The sequence below is a fragment of the Cotesia typhae genome, unplaced genomic scaffold (assembly GCF_013202065.1).
Source record: "Cotesia typhae breed Kobodo isofemale line unplaced genomic scaffold, CoteBio_Ctyphae contig_122, whole genome shotgun sequence".
NCBI classification, from domain to species: Eukaryota; Metazoa; Arthropoda; class Insecta; order Hymenoptera; family Braconidae; genus Cotesia; species Cotesia typhae.
The window spans coordinates 399,711-427,656 of record NW_027423714.1 but is presented as its reverse complement, the minus strand read 5'-3'; the positions used below and the strand labels follow the sequence as shown (position 1 = coordinate 427,656).

At 32.3% G+C, this 27,946-nt stretch overlaps 2 protein-coding genes across 3 annotated transcripts in view; both read right to left on the bottom strand.

Annotated features, from left to right (window-relative positions):
- Window positions 1–27,946, bottom strand: part of Sema2a (Semaphorin 2a) — a 122,601-nt gene that overhangs the window by 57,767 nt on the left and 36,888 nt on the right. The window lies entirely within an intron of this gene.
- Window positions 19,385–21,076, bottom strand: LOC141533177 (uncharacterized). Its single transcript, XM_074251904.1, has 2 exons — window positions 20,765–21,076; window positions 19,385–20,582 (listed from the first exon to the last, which is right to left on the bottom strand). The coding sequence occupies exon 2, from the start codon at window positions 20,555–20,557 to the stop codon at window positions 19,385–19,387; it is 1,173 nt and encodes a 390-aa protein (XP_074108005.1). The 5' UTR covers window positions 20,558–20,582; window positions 20,765–21,076.

Sequence of the window (27,946 nt, the reverse complement as noted above, 5' to 3'; positions counted from 1 at the left end):
AGATCAGCCCCTTGATGTTGGAAACGCGCAAGCTTTCGCGATACATCAAGCCAGTTATCACTGGAATGAGATCATTTATTGCATTAAGTCAGTTGTGGGGGTGGGAAACGGAAAACTGGGGTGCGTTGGTATTGGGACTCGTAGATAAGAGTCACAGAAACCCCTCGGTATCCGTTTTTCTCTCATTCTCTAACACCTACTGATTCTGTTGATTCTCTGTTATTTTTTCTTATTCTACGCGTACGGAGCATAAGAAATTTTGTACTGTTTTCACAAGAAATACCACCCAAGGCTTGAGATCCTTGATACCTGTAGAATTCTCAAAGCTTAATTGCTAGTATTTATCAGACGTCGAAAAAAATAAACTACCGACACTTCTTTGACGGGGTGCATCCCACTTGAGAGAACGCTTATTCAGCTATACAGTAATAAGTACCTCAGACATTTACGTTTATTAATGCTACTAGTCTACTGCTAAATAAAGCTACACTATATAATTTATTAAGCATATACATTTAAATTTCGCGATTTTAAGATTCAAAAAGACTATTTTCATACTCAAGTCAATTAATTATCATCGAAATTTACCTATTCTTGGATGTTAAAGCGGATTGAGTTTACCAAAATTTAAAATAAGTATCAATAATTATGTCAACACCGAACTCGATTACATATACTAAGATTTTAGTTATATAAAGCTCAATTAAAACTCAATAATTCTGTCATTTACATTCTTATTTAATTACCTCATCAAATAAAGTACCTCTATGAAGTACCTGAAATACACATTAAGTTGAAATAACATCAACCAGCAATAATACAAAGAAACTTATCTCCGTTTTTTCGCTCCTAAATAAAAATAATAGCCGTAGATATAAATCTAAATATAGTAGAAACCTTCTGTATACTTTTTCCTCTTTTAGACACAATCGTAACTTCCAGCCCTTCCTATCAGGTTTTTCGCACTTCCGAGTTAACGATGGGGTGTTTTTTAGGCCTGTCTCTCATATCCTAGCCTTTACACGTATTTTTATATTTTTCGCGTACAAAAAGTAGAAAATTGGTAACTTTCATCACACTGGTTTGTTTTCATCTTCTTGATAGACGATTTATTAATAATTTTTACTCAAAATTCATACCTTATCTTTCTAATAAACGTATAGATAAAATTTGGAAGGAGTCATTCGCCAATCATTAAAATTCTAACTTTGCAATAGTACAATATGGTGACTTTTTCCTAATTTAGAGCAAAATTGTGCAGAAGATATAATTTTTCTGCTTGAAAAGAACGACAACATAATACTTATCGATCTTTATAAGATTTTTCCATGCATTTTCATCCACTTCTGTGATTTAGTTACACCATTGCAAATATTATTTTTATTGGAATCTTGAAATTTACTATTAAAACGTGAACGAGGTTTATCGCTCTTATTTCAAATCATCTTCACTATCTTTTTGCTGCAGATGACATTAAAAATCTATTTATATTACAAAAATAATCCAATACAAGGAATTAACTTCAACATTATTTAACGGAAACTCATATATAAGAAACGACATCAGAATACTGTAATTGAAAACAGTTTGTCTACATCTTGTCAGATGCATCAATGTAATATCCATTACTAATATATTTTAGCTATTAATGAAGAACAAATACGACTTTAATGTTTATCTTTTAGCTGTTTCTTTATAGCTTTATTTTGAACTTTTCATAGTTGTGATTCTCTAGATAATCTCTTTAATTTTATATTATAAGGAAATTCGCTGAAGGAGCACTTTCAGTTTAGATTTGTTATTGATCATTACTGCCATCGTAATTGGCAAACAGTGCAAATAATAATAGTTAATAAGATGAGATACAAAGTATGTTCTAAGCAAACACGAGTTTGTGCAAAATCAGTACCGAGGGTAGAAAATTGCTTCGACAAAGCCATATAAAAATTGAAACGATCCTGTGCATACTTTCAAAAATTTATTAATGTTTATAAAGTTGTTTTCCTCAGGGTGCGATCCCTTTAGTTTGAATTTTAAGCATAATAACATAAAATAGGGATGATACTATGTTAATTGCAACGAGCAGTTTATGTATTTTTCTTTTTAATTTCGGCAAACGAAAAGAAAAGCTGGCGGCACCTGGGGCTTGGTAAAACCTTGGGGATTTTCGTCGGTTGAGGTGCGGGAGCTGTGGCGCCCAACTAATTCGCTTTAATTTTGATTTTCAATAAGGGAGCCGGTGAGATGCGTTGGGATTTAGCTTCCACGTACAGCTGTACCTAGTGGGGTTTGAATATGCATGATGCATGGGCATTAAAGCACCCAAACCACTTTCCCTTTTGTCGATCTCTCTATTCTATCCTCCTATATTTCTCTGTTATACATATACGTATAAATACAGATATTTGCTTTGTTTCTTTCTCTCTCAACGTGTATATCTTTCTTCGTCTCCTGGTCCCGCGGCAGGCAATCCCGCGCTTCCGTCGTCCTCGTATGTAAATAACTACTGCCGCAGGTTCTGTCTGTGCAGAGAGCTTCTATAATTGCGATATTTTTAACATCCGTACAGTAAAGCGTTAATGTTTCACTATTAGAGCTTTGCGCCTTTTAGAAAATTCCAACGTAAATTCACAAAGATATATCAACAAAATGCTTTTGAAGTTGGATTTTATAATTTACATTTTTCTGAATACCAAATATTTACGGTTATTTAAATAATTATTGCTGAGAGATTTAGAGAGAATTTATACTACTTGGAATAAATAACTTTAACATTTATTTTTATCAGTTTTTTTTTTCTATTTTCACTTCATGCATTATTAAATCTCGGCGATTTGTTTGATATTTATTTAAAGAAATCTTTAAATATTTATTAAAAGAAAAAAAAAGAGCTCAAAAGCATAGAACAGCTATCTGTTTGAGCTCGAAGAGCTCAGAAACGTAATAAGTGCAATTTTGAGCGCTTAAATATGGAATTCGCGGGAAATTGCAAGGATGGCTTTTTGGGTCAACCGTTTTTCTAATTATTTTATTTTTTTTTTTTTTTAGTTAAATTTTATTGAGTTAGAGTGCTCTATAGGTCGTAAACCTTTGACCACTGGATTACCGTCGCCGGTTTAATTCAAATTCATTTTCTTCAAAATTGTATACTTTTGTTTGAAATTATGCAGGTCTTTTAAGATGAATCGGACGTTAAGCTGACGGAAAAATATAAAAACTGAATTTTTAAGATAGACTTTGAATTTCCACACTTACTTTAAATTGTATGTCTTTATCTTACAGCAAGAAAGGAGTATAATCGATTTTTTAACAAGATAACTATACTTAATTTAGAAAAACTAATTAAAATAAAAATATCGAGTTCTTAAAGAAGGAAAATTTTTTTTTTAGCAGATAATTCATCTTCATTGGAAAATTTTATTATGTCGCTAGAAGATAGGATACTACTGCATTAAGTGATTCTCGTTATCGATCGTAGATACGAAGATCTTGATTCAAAACATCATAAAGTTGAAACAAGATAGCCGATTTTCTCAGTGTTGAAATGCATTACAAGAATATTTATCCATGCTACAATTATTCATAACCTGTAAGATGTATCTCTATTGATATGTCAGTATTTAATAATCGTGAAATCTACGAGGGGGCGATGATACGATGTGGTGAATTAAACAAAAAGTTGCGTGAAATAAATATATGATAAGGTGATATAGAAGGGGTAGACAAACCCTTTGTCTGAAAATAATCAACTTATTGATGATTATAACGAAAGCTAACAAAAAAAAAAAAGAAACAAAAAAATGAATGGAAGGGCCACTTTATAATGGAAACAATCGTTCTGGTTCTCGTAAACGATTCGCAATTTAAAGTTAAATTCGAAAAAAATTTATAATTGGCTTTAGAAACGAACTATAAGCCAGCGCAATGCAAATGGTTCTTTATCACGCTATATAAATCACCAGGTTGTATTGGACTTTGACTGTTAGACTTTCTAGTATTAAAACGAAAAATATAATGAGAATTGTGTGTTTTCATTTAATCATTGCTCATTGTATTATTTCATTTTAAACGTTTTGTTATAAGTTACAAATAAATGTCGTGGATAAAAATCATTGATGCTATAAATATTGTTTTACGGAATATAAAATATTTTAACGGTAATCTAAATTGAAGTTAAAAAAATAGTATATTTCTTCGAGGTAGTTGCTGCGATTGCAATTTGTTTTAGTGGTCAAATATTGGCATTTTATGCTCTACCATATATTTTTATGTACTACAATCATAAGTCACGTTTCTCATTCAAGTTAAAGTATTTTCGTGGACTATAAAATACTTTATCCAGCTAAAATTAGATTGTAACTTTTGAGACAATTATTCTTTTACTTTTTTTTATTTTTCTTCTTTACTTTTTATGCTTGACAATTTTTCATTTGTTCCAACTTGTTGGCTGTGTATCACGTCAAATTTATGATCTTTCAAAGTGCAATCATGTTAATTGGAATATTGACTTTAATGTTGTTTTATTTTTTCTCTTTTTTAAAAACACTTTTATATTTTTTATTTATTTTTGCGCAATAAGAATCTTATTGCATTCATGAATATTTTGTGATGGATAATATGATTGACAATTGATTAACAAGGTACTAAGTATGTGCTAGAATTTCATGTGAAGCATCAATGGCATCGCATTTGTGAAAATGACAATTTGATGCAAATTCAATAACTGCGAAGCATATTTCATTACCGAAAGCACTAATAATGCCCACCAAGGATATTCATCGGCGGATTAAATGTTAGAGGCAAAATTTCAATATAATTGTTTGCACTAAAAATTAAGCTTAGTTCACTTTGCCATTTTAATGGATTGATACAGCTTTATTCCGAACCGATTATTATATTGCAAAGCTTTCTTCGATCAATTAAAACTAAGCTCAAGTGATTTCTTAATGAAAGGTATTTGAGAGCGATGAGAGGTAGTAACGATAGTGCTGTTGATACAACGTCAAATTTTGAATATAAATTGTACTAAATTTACATATGCAAAATCACATTGAAAAAAGAGATGAAAATAATCAAAAATTATGCCCTGTATTGAAGATAATAACCCATGCAAATGAAGTAGGTCTTCATGTATAGTACTTATTGATTGTATTGGAATGGAAGCATCTAGCGCATCTATTTATGATTAATATACTAAAGTGATTATACGTTTGGTCATAAACTTTAATTTTGTGAAGTTATCGGTAGACTAGTTAAACAAGTATCGATTGTCAACAAGCTATTGCATCAAAATATTAGTATTCACTCTGTAGTTTAATTTCAGGTCATACCATTAAAGTATATGTTTTGAGTAGACAGTTATTGATGAATGAATTAATGTATTAGAAAATGCTTATACTTTGAACGATTCGAAAGCATAAGGAAGACAAGTCAACCCGATAAATGTCGTAGTAAGAGTAAAAGACGGTAAGAAATGAAAAAGCGCAATTTTATTAAGCGATAAACTGTAGGGACTAAGGCAATAACGTGCTCGAGACTCTCACGAAGGTCGTGAAGAAGGAACAAAGTTGAAGTAAAGAGAGAAACGAACAAAAGACGGCTTGAGTTATAAGGGTGAAAAAAACGAATAAGACACATGCACAAGAGAAATCGTAACTTTACTGCCATACCTGTGCGTGCAGTTGAGCCTCTGGGTTCTTGAAAAAATTTTACAATTTTTGCTTATTTTTTATACACCAACACGTCGATAACAAACGCTTCCCTATATTTTATTTACTCAGATATGTATACGTAAACATAACGTGTATACCTAATGTTTAGTTGGAGACAGACTGTCTGCCGCTGAACCAGAAGAAACAGAATTCATTGACACCCTTCACTACGTAGTTATATACACGCTAGTCTGAATGGTCAAACAAGTTACAATAGAAAAGTTTTACACGATTTCCTGCATTACGAATAGAACGTACAACTAAATTCAGATCGCGTGGCAAATATACTAATGACTGAACAGCTCTACCAGTCGCTTGATATCGTGTGAAAACGACAACTTTCTCAGCTCAACACATGTCATACTCTCTGTTTCTTTGTTCTGTATCATTAATTCACGGAAAAAATTACTTGATTTGAGACAAATTTTCTATATAAAATTTCACTTTTGCTTCGATAAATTCAATTTTAATAAATTTAAGAAATTGATGGGTCAAATAAAAAAAAGGTTTTTTATTCAAGAATTTCACGAATTTAAAAAAACATTATTTTTTAATCTAATTGTATCGATCAAAGATAATATGTCTTTAGATAATTTACCAAACTAAGAAAATCTAGTTCCGAGATAAGTAATTTTTTTTCCGTGTCAATTTGTGAAAATTATTTAGTATATTGATCATAATTAATCAATCATAATAATTTCTAGACTTCTGATTTCATACTTAAGAATTTTCGAAAAAATTCGGATCCCATATGAATTTCGAACTCTGTTTTAGCAATCTTTCTTTTAACTTTCCGCTTGAAATTTTTCGTAGATTTACATTGAGGGAATAAATATACCAAAAAAGTCTTTGTTTCAATGAATTCAACCGTGGCACCAAAGAAAACAAATGTTTGAACTTTTCCTACGGATCAATAATTAAATGTAACACAACCCTCTGAAAACAAGTAAAGGAGGAAGAGGGAGAAAAACATTTGGGTGAGAAACCCAAGCGGTCGACGCCGCAGACTCGGAAGCACAAGTAGATATGAGTAATAGGGAGGTGATTTAGTATTAGGATTTATTAGAGAGGGGGTCACTCACCCTTCGCGATGCCATGAAGCGGATGGCAAGGGTAAGACCTCTTGATTTCTCTTGGGGGCTTATACGTACCGTACCAACTAATGCACCTGTTATCCTTAGCCTCTAAAATATTCGTTTTAAAAATTTTTCACTTATACATTTCCATACTGATTCCTAGTATGATATCATAATAACCCAAGTACTTTTTTTTTATTACCTCAATAATTTTTTACACTTTTAAAGAAATCAGTTATCTATTTTAGGCAGTGAATATAGCTATGGGAATGCTTTACGGCAGATAATTCACGCATAAAATAATAATGAGGCGAGAAAGTTTCCAGGGAAACTTTTTAAGCAATAATAAATTTTGAAAAAAGCTTGAATACTCAACGGCCGGGGCTGACCTCTTGATCTCCACATTATTTTCTTTTTAACGACTATTATGAGAATTTATAAATTGGAATTATGTGAGCACCAATACAATGCTTCTTTTATTGCCTCGATGAAAATAGCTTTTATTAATATTAATAGACTGATAAACGAACGTAAATGTGCATACAAACTGTTTGGTTGTGATTGATCGGTGCTCTCAACGTATTGCGTGTCGACAAGAAATCACTCGACTTATCAGTCAAGAAACTTACCTGGAACAGAAAAAAGACAATAAATTAAAATTTACATTCATTCACAGTGATAATGATTAATGGTGATAAAAAATTTGATTTTTTTTTTTTTTTTTCGTAGATTTTGTGGAAATTTGAATATTGTATTTGTAGTCATACGACGCAACTTTTGATGCATTTTTCTTATTTTCTGACTCAAATCGTCGGAAAAATACCGACTTAATTTAACCAAACCAAGACACCGAGTAATTTGTATTAGCAATTTTTGTTACAGTTTTTAAATAATTTATAAATAATAAGAAAAATTTATATTGGAGCATAATAATATTTTGAGTTGGAAATTTTTAGTAATTGTAAAAAATAAATTTCGTTCAATACTGAATAAAATTTTACTATTTCATTTGTTTCAACGACTCTGCAAAGTTTTGATATCTTTGTTTAATTTACGTCCATCTTGTTATTTTTTTCTTAATTATAATTTCTAAAGCTTGAAAATAAATCACTACTGATTACTCATTATAATATGCTTCAATTTTATACAAAAGCAGCTTATTTAAAAACTTCTAAATGATATTTAAGTAAAGGTTATATAATAGAAATTTTATTATTAAACATAAAAATCAACGAGCAATAAACCAATACTGTACAAAAGATTAAACGTCAAAACATTAAGCTAAATTATAATATTTAAGAAATCTTCTTAATGAAATGTCGATTTAATCCAACGCTAAGAACTCAAGAACCCTTCTTCTGAAACCTTTTTTACAGCCCCTTTTTAACGCTATCACTCGGTGGTAAAGTTCATAGTCTCAATTAAAAAGTTAAACTTTTAAAAATATAATGATACGTCAAAACCAGGCTCTGGATTAATATCTCTATGATATATTTATCCTCAAGTTTATTTTTTAATTAAAATTACGACAGTGATTCCACCTAAATTCAGTCTGGTTTATGTTATGGTTAAATTATGAGATTTGGAGGTTCGAGTCGAGGGTTTATTGTCATAGGAGCACAAGATTCAGGGGTCGCCGCTCGCCACCATGTTTTGGCAGTGCCATGACAATAAACTCCGACGGACTGAAGCAAAGGTCGTGGTTCAATGATTTCTCCCTTCAGCAATAACCACTAATGGCTTTTGTTCTAGTAAATACAGAATTCGTTTGCGGAAGTACGTTCATCATCGATAATCAGCCGGTGAAATCTCATCGTGTGGAATAATCAATCTAGTTCTATATAATGATCATGTCGGTGGGCGCTTGTCTTAGATTATCGCTTCTAGTTGGTACAAAGTGATTAATTACATCTAGTCTACTCATTTTTGCTACACATGTGTCGAGTATTTTGTATTTGTATTTAATAAAATTGTTTGACTCAGGATAAAATTTTCTCTTCTTTTCATTCAAAAAATCAATTTTTAAGTTAGTTGATAATAATTCTTTAAATTATCAAAAAATGTCTCAAAAATTCCTTAGAATTGCTTCAAACAAGAATTTAGTTGTCTTAGTAAGAGATTTAATTTCTCTGGCTTCATCCGATGACACTTGGATCGAAAAAAAAAACTATACCTCAATCCAAGAATTCATAAGTGAAGAAAAAAAATTTTTGATGCAAGATAACTATTTTTTTTTTTAAGTAATTTTTAGTTCATTGTTATTTCGTCCGTACGAAATTTTTTCATTTTTTTTATTGTGTGATTATGTCCTTCATTAAAGCTTTTATGTAGGTCATGTTCTTTCTGAAGTTATGTCTTGTCAACATGAAGAATATAGGTAGTCTCAAATTGAGAATTAGCCGTTGGCAAAGAAAAATTAAAAAAGAAAAGCATTTCATTTGGTCCCCCGCGGCGACAACAAACTCTTGCTCGAAAAAGTTATAAGGATAACATGAACGTAAATGGCAAATGCAGGTCTTAAGGTAACGAAAAAAAGCCCGAAGGCGATACGATAAAGGAAACAGAACAAATTGTGAGGGAGGAAGAAAGACATTGTTGAGTGTGAAGTAAAGAAGGTCATTGTCTTTTGTCTTGTAGTGATCATATCCGAGGGAAATTTACTTTGCAATAACTGGATGTGGATTCCCATTGCAACGTGACAAAGAATAGGGTGACTGAAGCTACTTATAGAACATTTCTGTAACCATTGTGATGAGATTTTATCTCCCGGATAAATGACTGCTTCCTCGAATGGTCAAAATACACGTAGAATATCACTATATCACGGTAACAAAGTTTGTACCAGTCACGTTTTCGATCTCGTGATCCTGTGTAGTCAACTTCTCTACTGGAGATGTCTTAATCTATTACTGACAATGAGTTACGCTGACTGTAAATTACTACTACACTCTTACTCTGTACTGTTTTTGTCAACAGCAATCCTCTATTTCCATATCGATGTCAAGTATCATCGCAAACTAATAAAATGAGTCAGCAGAGTATTTTGCGATTGTTATATTGCAAGAAATTGAGTTATACCAACCATTATTCCTGTGAAAATAGCTTTTAATTTGATCAATTAGAAAACTTTCATACATAAGAGCTTACAACCAACTACATGTCAACTTGTAACTCTTATATTTAGTTTAATAACACGTCTTTACCAGAGACTATTAATTAATTTATGATGATATCGTATGTCAAAGTATCATAGTAATTACAAAAGTGGTTTCTAAAATATTGTTAATAAGTTTGTAACAAGCTGGATGATAAGCTTTCATTGGAAAAAGTTTACATTGTCATTGACTGGAAATCGATTTTTTAATTATGCGTTCAAAACGCTCGGTTATTTTTACTGAAAAAGTTAATTTAACTCAAATGAATTATTGCCACAAAAAATCGTAATCCCAGAATATTATTTTGAAGGAAACACTTTGTCTTTATTCAAAAATATGTATTATCAAAATAATATACAATAAAATTTTTTATCTAACAACAATCCTCAAAAACTAAGAACAATATTGTGTTGCTTTTAAAATTTTTTATTTCTGATTTAAAAACAAGTTTCTCCATTTACAATAAAAAAAAATTTTTTCTATATTCGAATTCATTTGGAAACGTATTATAAATCTAAAGAGATTTATTTTTGAAAATATAAAGTGTTTTCTTAAATTCATGATATTCTTGAATAAATAACTTTTTCTCTATTCAAGGCATTTATTTTAAATTTCGACAGTGAATTTTTTGAATGAAGAGAACTGAATATCTCATAACAAAAGTAAAATTTGAAAGATAAAATTTCATTTTGAAGCTGCGAAATTCTAAATTATCAATTTTTCTACATAGTAAAATGAGAAAAATGCATGGTAAAAAAATTGGCCAATTTTATATTAACTTATGTTCACAACAGCTTCATTCAGCACATTATGTGAGCAATGTAAACATATTTAGCGTGTAGACTATCGATAAAATGTCATAACACGAGTTTATTACTAATTATACACTCACGAACAACGTTGTGAGTATGGCATGACATCTAAATGTCAAACACCAAAATATTGAAACGATTTAAAATATTTGTCTAACAATTAGCTTTATTCATCAAAATTTCAACGTGTAACTTTATCAATATATCATTGGTTTTCGAAGTTTGCTGGTTTATTTACCTCAACAAGTTAAAAAGCCAGTATATAAACTATTCGTTTTTTTTTATTTAGATAGAATCTTTCAATGCATCAAAATATGACAATCCTCTATAGACAACAGACCATATTTATCTATCTCATAGTGTAATCCGGCTTCACGTTGTTCTTTGTAAATATCAGCTCACCAAATAAACAAATAAACAAGCATATGCGATAGTGCCAATATATCCATAGTAGCTTTCCATTTTCGGTGACACGTTTTTTCGCTTCTTTGTTAAAATAATACCAGTGTCGACAGTTGAATATACTGGACGAACTAGTCAATATCAAACTTTAACGTTTTTCATTTTACCAGGCATCGCTAACTAATCCAGTAATTTTATTTGGTGCGCAATGTGAAATAGACAATTACAATTATAGGTTGACCTAGTTAACGTCAGAAAACACCTGGGAGATGTGAGTCAATTTATTGACTCTCTAGGCATTCACCTCTATTAATTTCACTGATAGAGACGTATTTTTTCCGTCGTGACACGTACGTCGTAACTTTTAACTGACGTCACTTCTCGAGGGCTTAGAGACTCGTTTCATTGGATCTATTATCATGTGATGTTATAGAAATAAAGTTTACTCGTCTATAGCTAATCTAGAGCCTAAATTATTATAGTAGTCGTTGGTGGCTAGCGCACACTAACCTTTTTCTGCAATCTCCATTACATAAAGTCTATGAACTCTAGCTACGTCATAGAAATATCATTATCGTTAATATTTAGTTACCCTAACCCATTACCCATTATCTATGTACGTCATTCTTTAACAAGCTGAACCTTTTCAACATGAATGACTGCAATGCAGACATTCCATGATTCAATTTTCTGGTATAACCTGATAAGTCCATGGAAATTGCCCATATCAAGCTGTATGTGGAAATATCAGGATATATCAGAAAAATTTTTTACGGGATTTACTTTGATTTACTTAATTTTATTTGTTGGTCACCAATTCTGTCATTATTCTTAAAAATTGGTTGCTGTGGTGACCTTCTCGATTGGGAATTCTAAGACTTTAATCGCCTCACGTGTTTTGCGGTATCTATTCACGCAGGGATGCTCGAGACACGATAAATTTCTCGAGAAATCGAACACGATTTCGCTGGAGAACGAAAAAAAAAAAAAGAAGAGCATTTCATTGGAGTAAGAAGAAAAAAAAAAAGAATAAAACAAAAAACAAAAGACGTGGAAGAAAGTGGAGAGACGAGAAATCCTGTGAGCTGCAGAAACACCGGCAACGGGGTAGCTAGCTACTGCTATAGCAGTAGTAGCAGTGGCAGTAACTGTAGCACCCTCTTATGGGGACTGGATCTAATTTAGCGTTACGTCCAAACTCTAGCTTGGTAAATTGGAGAAATCCCCGGGTAGGGCCCTTTCCAATCGTATATACGAATACTTGTTCCATTCCTCCACTTGAAATTTATCGTACGTAAGCAAGTGTGCGTATAGAAGAGCATAATGGAGCTTGCGGGCGTAATGTGCCGGGTCGTTCTCATTTCTCGCGCAAAAGTTTTTGAGAATCGGGAGAATTCGAGGGAAAGCGGAAAAGAAATCGCTATGAGGGTGCAAAAATTCTAATATCAAGCTTAATGAAACATAAAAAGTGCTCTTGGAATTTTTATTTCCTTAATTACGCAGGAATAAACATTTATACATCAACATTCAACGTATACCCATACAGTTTACATTAAGAATGATATGATACTTCAAATTAGAAACATGTGCTGTAACGTTAATGGTCGCTGGTAGTAGTGATATAATAAATAAAAAGAGATTTGTTACGATGTGATTATGATTTACTATTTTAATATTTGTTTCAGGATCAAAATGATAGTACAAATTTTGTGGCCTGCAACAAGCACTAAACTGCACTTTAACCATCAGGGAAACGCTCGACGAAGTAGAATATATTGGGTGAATTTATAGGCACTAAACGAAAACCCCTGGGCGTCTATAAACTATAGAAAATCCTTAATTGTCTACACAGACAGCTAAGTCGTTAATTTGGTTTGATCTATAGTCCAATTTATCCAAAGAGTTCAAAATGATGTCGATTTTTATAGTGCCTATTCTGTGAATTTTCCAACCACAATAGCCTATATTCTCTCGAACAAATTATAATCAATTGATGACACAAAATAATCGTAAATATTCAGCGTTCAGCTCATATGTAAATACTCGACCTGTTTGAATTAAAAACTATTCAATCGAACAATAACTGCCGAAACAAAGAGTGCCAAAAAAGAATTAATGAAACTTATCAAAATGATATGGCTACATATGGGTATATCAGATCAAATGAGAAAATTTTTTTACAGATTACAAAGTTTTTACTTGTTGAGGAATTACGAATAGCTTACAATGGAACTAACGTACATAGATGATCGAAAAAATCGATAATTGAATAATTAGAGATATGCTAATTAACAAAATAAAAAATTTACTCCCCAATGAAAAATTCAAAGTTAATTATATTATAGTGCTATACCGAGAATATCGATTTGTTTAATTTATTTAATACTTTTTTTTAATGTTTGGTTCTATATAGTTCCTAATATTTGCTGATAAATTCTTCATAGCTTCCATTATTAAACAGCTAAGAAAAATGAAACTAATCAACTTTTTACACGGTACATAATTCAGATACTCGCTGAAAGATGAATAAAAAATAATTGAATGTGATTATAATTGATTGACCAGATTGTTTGCACGGTATAAAAAAATGTATTGACAATATTTAAATAATTATACTGCCATTTAGAATTCATGGTTATTAGACAAAAAACATGTATTATTATTAACGATACCGATTAGCGATCACGATTTTATCGAGTCCAATATAATATACGCTTAAATGGGAAAATAATGGCCTTTGCCCGCCCATCGACACAAACGAGTTAGTTAGTTTGAGCGTAGATATATGAGCGTTGTAACTATGCATAAAGGATAAAGGTGTGAATGGAAAAATATATATAGGTATAAAAAGCCTCATCACTACACATGGCTCATAACATATATGTTATCAAGCTGTCTTGTACACATAATCTATGGTGGTACTAGTATATATGTATGTGCATGTATTTATAACGCAATAGTACATCACGCAATTCGTTAAATACATTCATTTCCACGAAAGTTGAAAAAGTGATGGACACTATAGCATGCGTGTGGATTTTATTGATCGATTTACAGTTTACTAGAATTAAAAATAATGAGATATTATTCGATTCGTGCATGATAATTGCTTTTCCGATAACGTAATTGTTTTCGAAGCTAAAGGGAATGATAAAAAGTGATAATTTCAATAAAAATGCTTGATAAAAAATAGTAATGAATAAATGAGCTACGGATTGAATACGTATGTGTATAAATGACACAGAATGTTTAGTTTGGGATGTAGTGTATTATAAGTGCCAAGTATTTACTGAATAACATACATCGGTTTAAACTATAGCCAATGTAATAGGACAGTAGCGGAATTCTGGCGTGAGAATTTCTCGTTTGCGGTTAAAACTCAGTAAGTAGAATGAGGTCTGCCAAAATTCCCTACGTAGAATTAAGCGCTGTTGGCATTAGCATAACCCTGGAATTGCAATTTTAGAATATAAATACGGCACATATGAGGGAAGAACAAAAGGAAAAAAACAGGTGAATAGAGAAATGAAAAAAAAAAAGAAGGTTAAGTCAAACATGGAAAACGGGGCAATGTTTATATAAAGTATGTGAGCTTGCAGAAATGAATGATGACCAACGGGATAATGAATAAGAGAGGAATTATTCCGTTGACTAGGCAGTTTACATAATCTCATCATTTTTAATCTTATATTGGGTAATGATTAAAGTATAAGTGCAAAAAATTAAATGTTCATTTTGTTTTTGAAGAAAGTTTTTATAATGCGCAATTTGGTTCGAAATATTAAGTATTTTGGCATTTTATTTATTTTATTGATGCAATAATATTGAAACTTGATAATCAAAATTTGAACACGCGTCATGTTTAAATAGTGGAAAATTATTTTTATAATTGAGAGATTAAGGAAATAATACATGTAAGTGTTGTTTCAGTTCAAATATTAATCTATATGTTTGAGAGATATTTTAAATATGTTTTTGCTGATTTATGTAATTTTTAGCGATGGTCAAATTTCTTATATAAAATTCTTAGAGGAATTTTAAATAGTTTATCGATTGCATAAGTTTGTATCGTCATATTTTACATTAAATTATTAGTAATTGATTTTGTCATGGCAAAATTATTTTTGAATAAACTTAAACTAAAATTTTTATGATAATAATTCATAATTTTCGACAATCACATAGCCACTATAGGATGCTAGTTTTAATTATTAAAAATAAATATTTAATTGACATAAATTGACGGAGAGTACTCTTAAAGTGGATGAAAACATGAAAATTTAGGTTAGCATATTCTAAAGGAAGACATAAACTTAATAACAATAAGAAGACATCGAATGTAATACTCACTACATCGTAATCAAGTTGGAGAATGTTTACAAACATACTCACCTTTATTACTGTTATGAGAATAATGTTGTTATTACTGTTAGAGTAACCCACATTCACGCTATTTAACTAGTACATCTTCAAGAGCATTTAATAATAAAAATGGATGAACGTTGCCAAATGTGTTCATTAGTCTGTTAATGTGTTAATGAGGAAAAAAAAAAAAAAAAAAACCTTACATAACTGAAATGGAAACTAATGTTTGGTGGAAATGAGAAGGAAAAGAAACGACACAGAAAATTAGAATCGTGAAAAATGATATGAGCTCAAAAATGCATATGTATGTATGTTTTTGAATATAAATGTGTGCATGGAGTGAGCGGGTGTTTTTGGTAGTGAAATGAGAGATGTCTGCAGTGTATATAGTAGAAGTAGACAGACGAGACACACAACAAACCAACTCCACGAAAACGGAAACGAAGGATGAAGCTGTGCAACAACACCATATGTCTAGTCAAACATATATATATATATATACGTTATCTTCGTAGTCATTTTGTTGCTATACATTTTATTCGTCCAACTGTTTGCTTAACTGTCATTCTGTCAGTTCTGTTCCTGGATAAGCTCGCCAAGTGGAACAACCCCACGAAAACGCGCCTATGCTTAACGAAAGCTGCTATATGGGCACATGGTACATACATGAAATGTACTTAAGGATTATTTTTTATTCCACGTTTTTTGAATCTTTTTATAAATTAGTATAACAACTAATTTATATAAAAACAATAATTGTTGTTATTTTAGAACAAGATTCATTTAATACATAAATAAATTACATTTGCATATTATAACTGTTGTCTGAGTAGATTATTATTAAGGGCCACAATAGTACTCTTATTAACTTCACGTTCTCATCATAATGAAATGGAATTCTGTCTCGTAGGTAGCTAAACAAGCTATGTACAAGTTTGTTGACAGTGGAATTTCATTTTCTAGTTAATTATTAATTCAACTAACGTTACTTTCATTTTAAATGTGTATTACTACTTGAAGTTGTGCTAAATATCATTATAAATTATAGATACAAATGCTCGTATTATCGTTGCAATTTATCGTGTTGTAGATAATAAATACACCTATATTTGATGTTACATTTTATCATTCAACACCCAAAAAAATATTGAGTAATTTCAGGAGAGTCTTCATCTTTCGACATTTTTAAACGTGTCAAAAATGCATTCAGAAAGAGATAATTGGTAACTAGTATGCACAATCGATTATTTGATTGTTTGGTACCAACTAAAAATAGAATCGCTTCAATATTCAATTCATGAAAATTTTGTGAATCAATGCTATCAAATCTGTAGTTTAGTGACTATTTTACGAGTTTAAATTCACTGTACTTCAGTAAACAAATCAATACAATATTGGCATTAATTTTCAAAAAATTAAAATTTGGTTAATAAAGATTAGTTTACTTCTATGATACAGTAGCTTTACTGGTTTATTTAACAATTTTATCTATGTTTAAGAGAATGGGCTAAATTTAAAAAGAAATAACTACGATGGTGATATTCAACTTTAATAGCAATAGTATGAAAATTACTTTTTGATAAATTAAAAAAAAATAGTAATTTTAGTACCGCGGTTACGTATACCTCAAAACTTTTACGATATTGACAGTTAAAAGTGCTTATATTCTTTCGCAGGTGGCAAAAAGTGTGATGGTAATAAAAATAACTGTGTCATAAAAGCTCAGAGATAAAAGCATCATTATGGCTTGACAAACTGCATTTTGTCACGACGATAATAAATAAGTATAGCTCTGACACAAATTGTTTATTAAAAATATTTAATTTTATCGTTTATTAAATAAAAACAATTGTTATTATTTTTAATTGTTTTAACTAATACCATGAAATTACTTCAATTATCAAATCAACTCCTATCGATTTTAGTTTTGAGGCAAGAAAGTAGCATTTATTAATTTTATTGCAATCTAAAAATATATGATATGATATTTATAAAAAAAAAATATTCTTTGCTATGTAAAAAATTATCAAACAATAATCTGTCACATTTCACATAACATTCGACGTAGTATCTACAGAGGATGTACAATATACATACATCAAGCATTGTGCATAGCTGCTTCCACCTCAGTTATCTTAATTACATCTGTAATGCACACCACAGAGCTCTCATACAGTGGATACGAAGGGTAAGGTAACATTCACGATGGCTCACATGCACCTACCACTGCCCTTTATTCCTTTACCATCAACCCTTCCTACTATTCCTTCCCAGAATACATATGTGTAGTACACATTATGTATTCGCTTAGTACGAGTACATCTTCAAGTACACACGCATACTCATACCCATGCATACTTGTTCAGAAATTTCAGAACGCACAATAGATATACTCTGCATATTATATCCATAGAAATCATGTAGTATACTTTACCTAATTTGGCTCAGCGCTTGCGTGTTAGTAATCTGACACTGCCATGCCTAATGTTACTACAGTAGATTCGTAAACTTTCTCGTTTGTATTTGTGGCGTTTGATATTGCAAATACAACCTTACAACACACATATATAGAATTCTCTCTCCTAATCTGCATGTCTGTTTAGCCGCATTGTATACGACCAACGTGTATTTGTTTGTGTTTCGGACATAAACTGTAGTTTGCTTTAATAACCTACATTGAAAGCACTCCTACACTTGCGCAGTAGCATTATCTATCAGATATTCCCTCGGAAGGTCAACATTAAATTAGAAGTTATTAAATGGGCATCAGGTTAATTTGAAAATATTTTTCTCTGTCTACATCGATGTTAATTAAGTTGGGAAATATAAATAAAAATGTTTGCATGTAAGTTTTTTTTTTTTAAATTTGGTTTATGATTTTCTGCAATCGATTTATTAAAGTATAGTGAGATTTTTTTTTCTAGTTAAAAATGTTATAAATTTTCGCTGGTAAAAAATAAAAAGTCGTTTAACTGAGATAAAATTTTATATTGTTCGATTGTTGATAACAAAGAAGCTATAATATGAAATTTCGCAAGCCAGTAATTGCGTGAAGAAACGGCTCTGAACGATGCTGAGATAGTTATTAAAGTCTGACACTGATTTGAGAATAAAAGATAATTGCAGCAATAAAAATCTTGAGATTGGGCAGTATTATAGAGTGTGGAGTGATTTTCATCGTAATAATTACCTATGAACGGACCATTATAAAGGCATCGATCTTCCGATAAGGACGTTGATTTCTCATGCTGGCATGAAGGAATAGAGCGTGATGGCAAGAGACGAGAAAACAGAATAGAGAGAGAGAGATTGATTGATTGATTGATTGATTAATGATTTATTCATGCCAAGGCACAGGCCAGATGGCAATATTAAATACAAAATATTTACATAAAATATAAAATATAGTAAAGTATGTATATGTAAGTACAAAAACTTAATCTAATCTAATTAGAAATATATCAAAATAAAAATAATATAATAGATAAAAATAAAAATAATGTAATAGATTCAACAATAATTTTATATTAAAGCTTTAACTACTCAATTTTTAAAGTCTTATTAAAGTTTTTGATTGCCAGTTTTTGACTTCTAACTTAATTATCTAAATTTAGCAAATAATCAAACAATTTATTTTTAAACACTTCACTACTACTCGAGTTTACAATATCTTCAGATAGATCTTCCCATTAGCGGATAAGGGTTACCACTAACTAAAGTTAAAAACTGAGTTAAGTGACCAATAACACTATTTATGTTTAAACTGAGTATATTTAATGGTGGAGCTAAGTTATTAGGAGAATTATTTGTTGAATTATCTAAGCGTTAATCAAGTTTCATAAGATCAGATTCACAATTTATAACTAGTCTTTCAGAGTTCTCATCTTTCTTTGCAAAGATTTGCCCATTTCTCGCCCAAACAAACTTGTATTTAGCAGTTTTAGCCTTCTCCTTAGTTTTGAGTAAAAGTCGATGGGTTTCTGGCAGAAAAATTCATTAACATAAATAGATCCCTTGAATGCATCATCGACTTGCGTAGGAAAAACCTTCTTTATCGGAAGATTGCCAGACTGACGCTTCTTATTGACAACAAAGTTACGAGCTTGGATCGACATCATTGAAATTATAAAAGAGTGAGAGGCAGGCCTAGTTTGATCTCGCACTTGCTTGTTTTTATTCTCAAATTTACGAGCATTTAAGATGCAGCCAGTTAGATTTGGCAAACTCAAATTCGTTAGGACGGCTGTACAGATATCATCTGGTGTTTGGTTATTCGCTACCGAATCGGGAATACCCGATATGACTAATTCGGCAGAGCTCTCTGGTACCTGAGAGGAAGAAGATGCAACAGGAGTTGAATTTCCAAGGAGTAACAATTTCTCAGTTACCGCAGCCATTTCATTTTTTGTTTGATCTCTAAGATTTTCAAGATCTGAACTGAGCTTGATGATTGATGCAGCGTTTGCCTTAATATTGGCAGTTAGCCTTTCCTGATTCGCAGCAATAGAGTCTTGGGACTGTTGAACTTCTAGTAACTTAGCATCTAGCTTTTCAAATCTTGCATTCGTTGAGACTTCCAGACTACAGAATCTCTCCATCATTGCTGTTAATTTTTGATCGAGAGACTTATCTGCCCAACCTACTGGTAACTGCGCCATTTTTGGAGATACAACAGGTGATACGAATGCTGAGTCAGAAGTAGGTGATAGTGGTGAGATTGGTGTCGTTGGAGACTTCAGAGATGAGACCGATAATCGACCTGCAGACACACGCTCAGATGTAGAAGATCTCGCGGATTTGAAACTTAAAACTGAAGAGGTGTTGGAGCTGGTAGATTTTAGTGAAGCAAGTCTCGTTTTTGCATCTAAATTTCCCAGGAGATAGTTGAATTGTTTTCTGCAACAATCAGTGAGCGGCCTGTTTTTTACAAAATCACGTGCACAACCAGGATGAAAATGTTGTTGACAAGTGTTACAAATAACAGATGATTTGACAGGTCTCTTGCATCTAACACATGTGTCAGACACTAATGGCATAACCAGAAGATTTGAAATAAAATTTCTGTAAGGTGATCAGACAATTTAGTGCGAGGTTTCAAATTACCAATCAGAACCAAGATAAATAACCAGTTATTTTAGTGTCACTTAAACCTTCTCAATATACATAAGGTAAAGTAAAAGGTAAATGTCCAAGTAAATAACCAGTGATAAGTATTGTCACTTAAACTATCTTGTGGTACACACTGTAGATCTTATAAGTTGTTGAGTAGTAGCGATTTGATGCCCAGAAACAAGTTGATAACAATTTACCGACGGAGTAGATATCAAATTGATGATATCTTTCAAATCTGGTAAACTTCAAGTGTAAGTTGACATCAACTGACGCTAATTTGGCTAACAGCCCACTGCACACAATAACCACTGTCGACTTAACCTCTTCAATGATGAGAAATAAATATTTAATTATTTTGCAATCCACAACGAACAAATAAGTAAAATTTATATGTTAATCTGCAGATTGCAATTTGTTGCTTGCAATATTTCTGAAACCAAAAATGCCCGGGGCAATTTTAAGCAGAAAAATGTTCTAAAGATAGAGTGAAAAATTTAGCGTGTTTATGTACTTACAAGAGAGAGAGAGAGAGAGAGAGAGAGAGAGAGAGAGAGAGAGAGAGAGAGAGAGAGAGAGAGAGAGAGAGAGAGAGAGAGAGAGAGAGAGAGAGAGAGAGAGAGAGAGAGAGAGAGAGAGAGAGAGAGAGAGAGAGAGAGGAGAAATCCGATCAGGATTCCATCCCCCTAAATGACGAGGGTATGTAGTTGTATGTGGTTATACGTGTTGCCAGCATATTTATTACAAGACCCATATGGTACTTGAATGTTGCATCTCTCGCGCCTACAGTCTCTATATGATGTCTTTAATCAACGGCCAGTTATATCAGTCTCGATCATATCCGTCACTTACCATGATAAATTGGCCACGATGATCACGTAAGATTAATCTAGGAGAAACTATGTCAAGTTTACCAAACACGCAAATCGTCCAGTCAAGCTTAATAGTTTACTTCCGGCATAATTATGAATAATGTGCACGCGAAATTTACAGACGAAAATGTCCAAATGTATGTATCCAAGAAAGGATATTTTAATATGGCCTGATATTTCCAGATTTGACCAAATCAAAATATTTCATATGTCTATATATTGACATGATTATAGCTATATTGACATAAATATAGCTTGACATGAAAATTCGCCCTATGAAGTCGTATATGACAATATTAAAACATATCCATGGTTATATTCAGAAAATTTTTTTCACAAGTATGCAATCTTATGAAACTACGATACTAGACAGTGAATTATTTTTCTGTATTCTGTATCCTGGCTTCACCGGAAGGATAGTTCCGCTGCGTTAAGCTCCACTTGAAAATTACATTTTTATAAGCGGTGTAGTATAGTGTAGTGTATAAATTAAATGATGGTTGAGCAGCAGGATACTCTTCAGTTAATTGCTTTCACGTCAACCATTGTTTAGGTGATGATGATGATAATAGTTTAACAAATAATTGAGTTCTGTAGAATCGATTGAAAAAGATGAGGGATGAAACGCTCCAAAAATTAATGACATCACTTGCTGTTGTTTGATATTAACAATTAAGAAGACAATCAATCATAAGGGGTAGTTTGTTTTCAAGCCAAAGCTTATTAATGTGTTAGAATTAGTAATGTAGTAAAACCTTTCTACCCTACACTAACGGTCAATTAATTATTGATAGTCTTGTTTTCTACTAAGCCAATAAATGCCTCGTCGCTGCGTGACATTAAATGTATTATTGTTTACTTGGAGAAACTATGATGATATTGAATTCTCCTGCTATGTGAGAGCAAGAAAAATGTCGGATCAGAATATAAATTAATTTTCTGAACTCTTTCAATTGAGTAAAATATTTCTTTATTTAATAAATTTTCGTCTTTTATTCCAGAAATTGAATTATTTAGATAAATAAAAACCATAAAGCAAACAAATATGACTGTGCTAATCTATTGTATAGATTCTTTCTTATGATATATGAAGTTATCAGCCGCGTGTTGTTGTATATTGCTAATACAATGATTAATACTTTCTTCAATATTGTGTTCTCTGTTGCTTAGCCTAGCAACGGAGCTTAGAAAACAAAAAAAATGGAGGGTGAAAAACGGTACGACCTTGCGCCAGACTGTATGCACGCATAGTCCAACAATAATTAAGGGTTTTATGACGGTAAGCGCATGTGGTTCGACGGGTTGGGAAATAACAAATCGAGGGTGCGGAGGGATCGATTGCTGGCAATAAATTTAGCAGACACGCGCAGATATTAAGCTTGGTTTACACTGATGAAACTCGGTTTATGTAAGATGACAAGTTTTAGATGAGAATTATTTGTATCATCAGATCATTGTAACAAAATATTCTCTTTTATTTTTATACATCGCCTGATATTAACCGTCTTAGACTGAATCAGACCGTATATAGCTAAATTAGAGAAGTTTTTCATAAGTCATTAAGAGTTTAGGTATATCAAACAATTTTGTTTTTCAACAGAGAAAACACAGTATAAAGCTTTTGATTAGTTATCAAGAGGAATTTTGACGGTAGTTGTGGTGGACTAAGTTGACATTGCCAAGATAGGAAGGTGTTCCTCGAAAGACAAGCGTAAATGACAACAGAGGTGAATTTTGTCAAGGGGTTCAAAAGGGTTGATAGTGGAAGGTTTTGAACAGCTAGCAAGTTTCGCGTACAACAAAACAATACAAAGGAGTGTGAACTAAACAGTAGTTCTATTGAAAGTCAGAGCTTTAGCCAACGGCGACGAGGACTTGCAGAAGCTGCTAGTCGTTAGTAAGCAGCGGTTGAACATATATTGAAGACACACTGATATGACAATAGAGAGAATAGACTGACTCAACGAAAAACGATAAGGAATCGTTGAAATTCTAAAGAGGATTTAACTTAAAAATAAATCTCTTGAAACGTAAAGCAGCACACTAGTGGAATTAGCTATAGCGAATGTTACAAAAGATTTTGAGTTGGTCGGTTCTCTATTCTCACCAGCAGGACCTTCAAGTGGCTCTGGGTAGAAATTATGATCCTACGGTTTGCCCTCTCCACCACCTTGATTGCATAACAATGAAGGGTGGATTCCGGGAATAGCTTTTACGTGTCTGGAATTACTCGCAGTACAATAGTCTGCGTCGTTGCATACCTGCCGTCAGGTACTATGCATCATTGGGTAATCTGGCGAACGATTCAATTGAAGCGGCCTGGTATCCCGAGTATGTGGACATAATGGAGCATCCGTCTCTCTACGATAAGCGGACGTGTATCTGCAGTCGACACTACTATAGATTCAACTAACCACCATATTGCTCGCGAAAATCGACATACAGAGCTCTAGAGATAAGAGAAAACAGGGGTGGTCGCTAGATAAAGAGAAAACTAAAACCCTCTCATACGCATTTGAATCCAGTGCTTTACCCAAATTCACACACATACCATGTGGGGATACAGTATCCATCCCCTTAATTCGCTTTCAGCAACGAGTAACCATCAAAGCGATTTTCTTCATTTGTGAGTGTATATTGCTGCTAGTAACTTGCACTTTGAGAATTATTGATTTCGATAAATTGTAGGAATTTCATGTTAGTCTAACCTAACTGATGCGGTAAAAATTGATTGCTTTGATTGCACTAGAGGCTAAAGGAGTCAAAAGGTACGATAGAGTGCCTATTTCTATTTACTGAACCAAATGGGTGGATGAAAGATAAATACTAAATGGTATTAACATTTCCCTCCATGAAACTATAAAATGCTTGATCTGCTATCATTGAGTCATATAAATCACTGGTTATATTACAATATTAATGCACTTGAGCTTGTAAAATCACTGTGATGTCATTCATAATATGATAATTTTTTCTTTTTCCATATTTCCTTCATGTTACTCGGAGGCTCAAGTCTTTGGTAAACACCGCGAAGAAATTTCCTGTCGACCCCTTTTGCTGTCTTGAACCTTCGTGGTATGATCCCTCGTTCAAGACGACCTTCCGGTCGGAGGTCAAGCGATTTCGTCAGGCAACCGGTATAGCACTATTATACTTTTACGACGACAACAGCAAAGAGGACGACGACGATGATGATGGCTCTTGACAAAAGACGGCACATCTTATGCAAGTAAACATATCCCTATCTTTTTTTATCATTATATTTTTCTCTTTCAGCCTACCTACTACTCTTCTCGTTGAATATTCTCAAGCACCAAAAAGATTTCAATATTGTCAGTAAAAGTACAAAAAATGGGAAAAATGTTACCGAATTCAATTTTAATAAAATACGTTTACGTATAAATAACTTTTTAATACATTACAATATTAGAAATAAAATATGAAAAGGTAACTAGACGCTATTGAGATTTTTAACGTTTAAAGCAAAAAACTCAGAGTTAATAAAGGAGAAAAATTGTATTTCATCGCAGTTGTTTGCCGTCAAATAATATTTGTAAGGTCATATCATTGTCACGGTAAAATTAGTAAAAGTTTTTAGTACCAATTGCCCTTTGAAGCATCAAATAGTGAGTGTTCTTCTGATCTCTTTTTTCAGCTTTTATACATCAGCCTTCAGTCAAGAAAAGACTATACAACAATTTAGAAGGGTCCGAAATAAGACTAAGACCATAAGTCATCCGCCTTCGATATTAGCTAACTGAACGTACGTCCCTTTTGGCGTAACCGACAGCTCTCCCTTCTTTGCCCTTTGACTCAAATCCGTAGGCGTGTTTTCTATATTGATATTGACAAATAACGAAACTAGATAAGGGTTATTTCAAGCGAGCAACAATCTCGTAAGATTAAAAGAAATATAAAACATTATTTTAACAAAAAAAAAGTTATTCCAACACAAAGCTCGTTCCAGTGCTTTTTATCTCACATGAAGTGTATTAAATTTCTGATACGAAAAAGCTTCAGAAAAGACCTCCAGTATTAGTTGATGTCGCTGAGACTCTGGAGATCCATTCATCGGACATTTGGGAGTGAGCTTGGACACTGGGGAAGAGCATGAGCCACATGGACTTTTATGAATGGCGAGTTTAACAAAATACATCGATTGTAAATCAATGTGTGTATATGCTACCCGTGTAAGCTTCTGTATAAAAATTAGGTTCTTTTCCTCGTTGTCAGTTATCTCTAGATGTAAGCATCAAATGGTATATGTTGTAAAATACAAGAATTGAAGAAAAAAATTTACAACAATACAAAAGTAAGAAGACTTTAATTTATTAGTTTATAGTTCAGAAACAATAACATAAAATATTTAAATCAACAAAGAATGGATGTGAAAAAATTTTTAAATAGATAAAATTCAAAGAACGTAGAATGCTGCAGAATGCAATAATTTTATTGACACTCCCACTGATCCTTGTAAAAAGTTTTGAGTAAATAAAAGCAACAAAACTTCCCTCCATAATCAATTTTCTTAGAACTTTTCAAACCCCTCGGGCTGACTATCAGCAATGAAGGATTGACAATATATGTCTTTTGTATACACATCACTCTCACCCGCGGGCACAAAAGTGTGCAGATACTGTTTGGTGGGGTATATTTATCTCAGAAAAATAAAAAAAACATTAAAGATAAATAGCTAAATAAAACTAATAACTACTGCCGTGGTTAATCGTAAAGTTAATGTGGGTTCTCGTAAAAAAAGCGCTCATATAAACTTAACAACTGGTGCTACACTGAAGAGTTTTTTTTTTTTTGCATTACAAAGAGATTACAATTTTATCACAATTTTAACTCAACTTCAATTAAACTTTACATGTCAATAATTAAAACTACAATGAATACAAGCTACAATACAAATTATAAAAGTCACATATACATAGATCAATTATTTTGTCGCAGAATCTATAGTCCAGTAAAACTGAATCCTACAAGAATAGTGCACTGAATAGAAAATTTATTTTATAATATAATTACGGCATAGACAAATTCATAGCATGCAGAAATATACACGCAGTCTGCAGTGACAAAAATGGAACAATATTGGCAAATGAGACGGTATACATTTGATAAACGTACAACGTACGATTATTCACTATTGAAAAAAGGCGCCATGAGCGTATGTCGCTCGATGGGTGCGCCAGCGTAATTGCACACATTGTTTGATGGGTATAGTAGAGTAACTTCGGGCCCTCCGAGCAAAATAATTCTTTGAACCCATAAATGCGAGTTTAGCTTGCCATTGTCACGGCCATAAAACGAGCACCAATGATTTATTTCCATACAATCTACTTCACTTTTCCATTTACGGCTATATCACTACGCTACGCATCTATCCCTCGCCCTTTGTTATTTTATTATTTATTTTTATTATTGTTGTTAATGTTTAAGGAAAGAAGAGGCACTTCAACAGAATATGACTCACTTTCAATGGAACACGTTACTTTCAGCCGCTTGGCCACTCAATTGACTGAATATTGATCAACAACAATTAGCTTCAGTTGTTTTTTTTTTTTTTTTTTATTCGTTCAAAATTTATCAAAACATGATCGATTTTTAATGAAGATAATAGCAAATCTAATGAAAGAGCTGAAATGAGTGTATGCCATTATAAATTTCCTTGATTTACCAAACAGTAAAATAGTTAAGGAAAGTTCAAGTGAAGATACCAAACAGAAGTGGCACGATAGTATACTGACTAGCACATAAACTTATTTTAACTAGGACAAGAATGTTAGATCGTTTTTTTGACGATGCGACGCTGTTATCATGAAGACCATCTGTATTCACAACATTTACGTAGTCAATTATCCATTCTCTCGATATCCTTCACAACCCTCAGCATCTTTCGCAGCAGAAGCTTCGGCTTGGGTTTTAGGTGAGCCCGTTTGCTCATTCTGTCAGTCCATCACATCAACATCTCTACTGTCCACATTACGGGCCGTCACATCGTCTACAAACGAAACTTTACAATCTTCCTATTTTTGTTGCCCTACTTCATTCTTTATACCAAAAGAATTTCAGTATATAAAAGAGCTTAAGGCTAATCGTTGTTCTTTTATACAACAGAATAAAAAAAGAAAAACATTTCATTCCTGCAGAATTGACATTGCCGGTCCAGTAATAATGAATTCATACATATTATATAACCCAAACATTTCTTATTCCAAGGAAATAAAAGTTAGTTACTTCAATTAAGCTTAAAGGATTATTTGATATGCCCACGAATTAGACTTATTTTTAAGTTTGTATAGAAAAAACTTTGTTACTTTAATAAAGACTTTAATACCACACTGAGCGCTCTTCTTGTTGACTTTTTATATTTTTTCTCTCGTTGCGAAAATCACTGAGTAAACTGAATGTCTAACTGCAGCGCTGCTCAACTGTACA

What these genes read in the sequence shown, in the direction of transcription:
- LOC141533177 (XM_074251904.1), bottom strand. Translation starts at nt 20,557, where the DNA reads ATGCCATTAGTGTCTGACACATGTGTTAGATGCAAGAGACCTGTCAAA.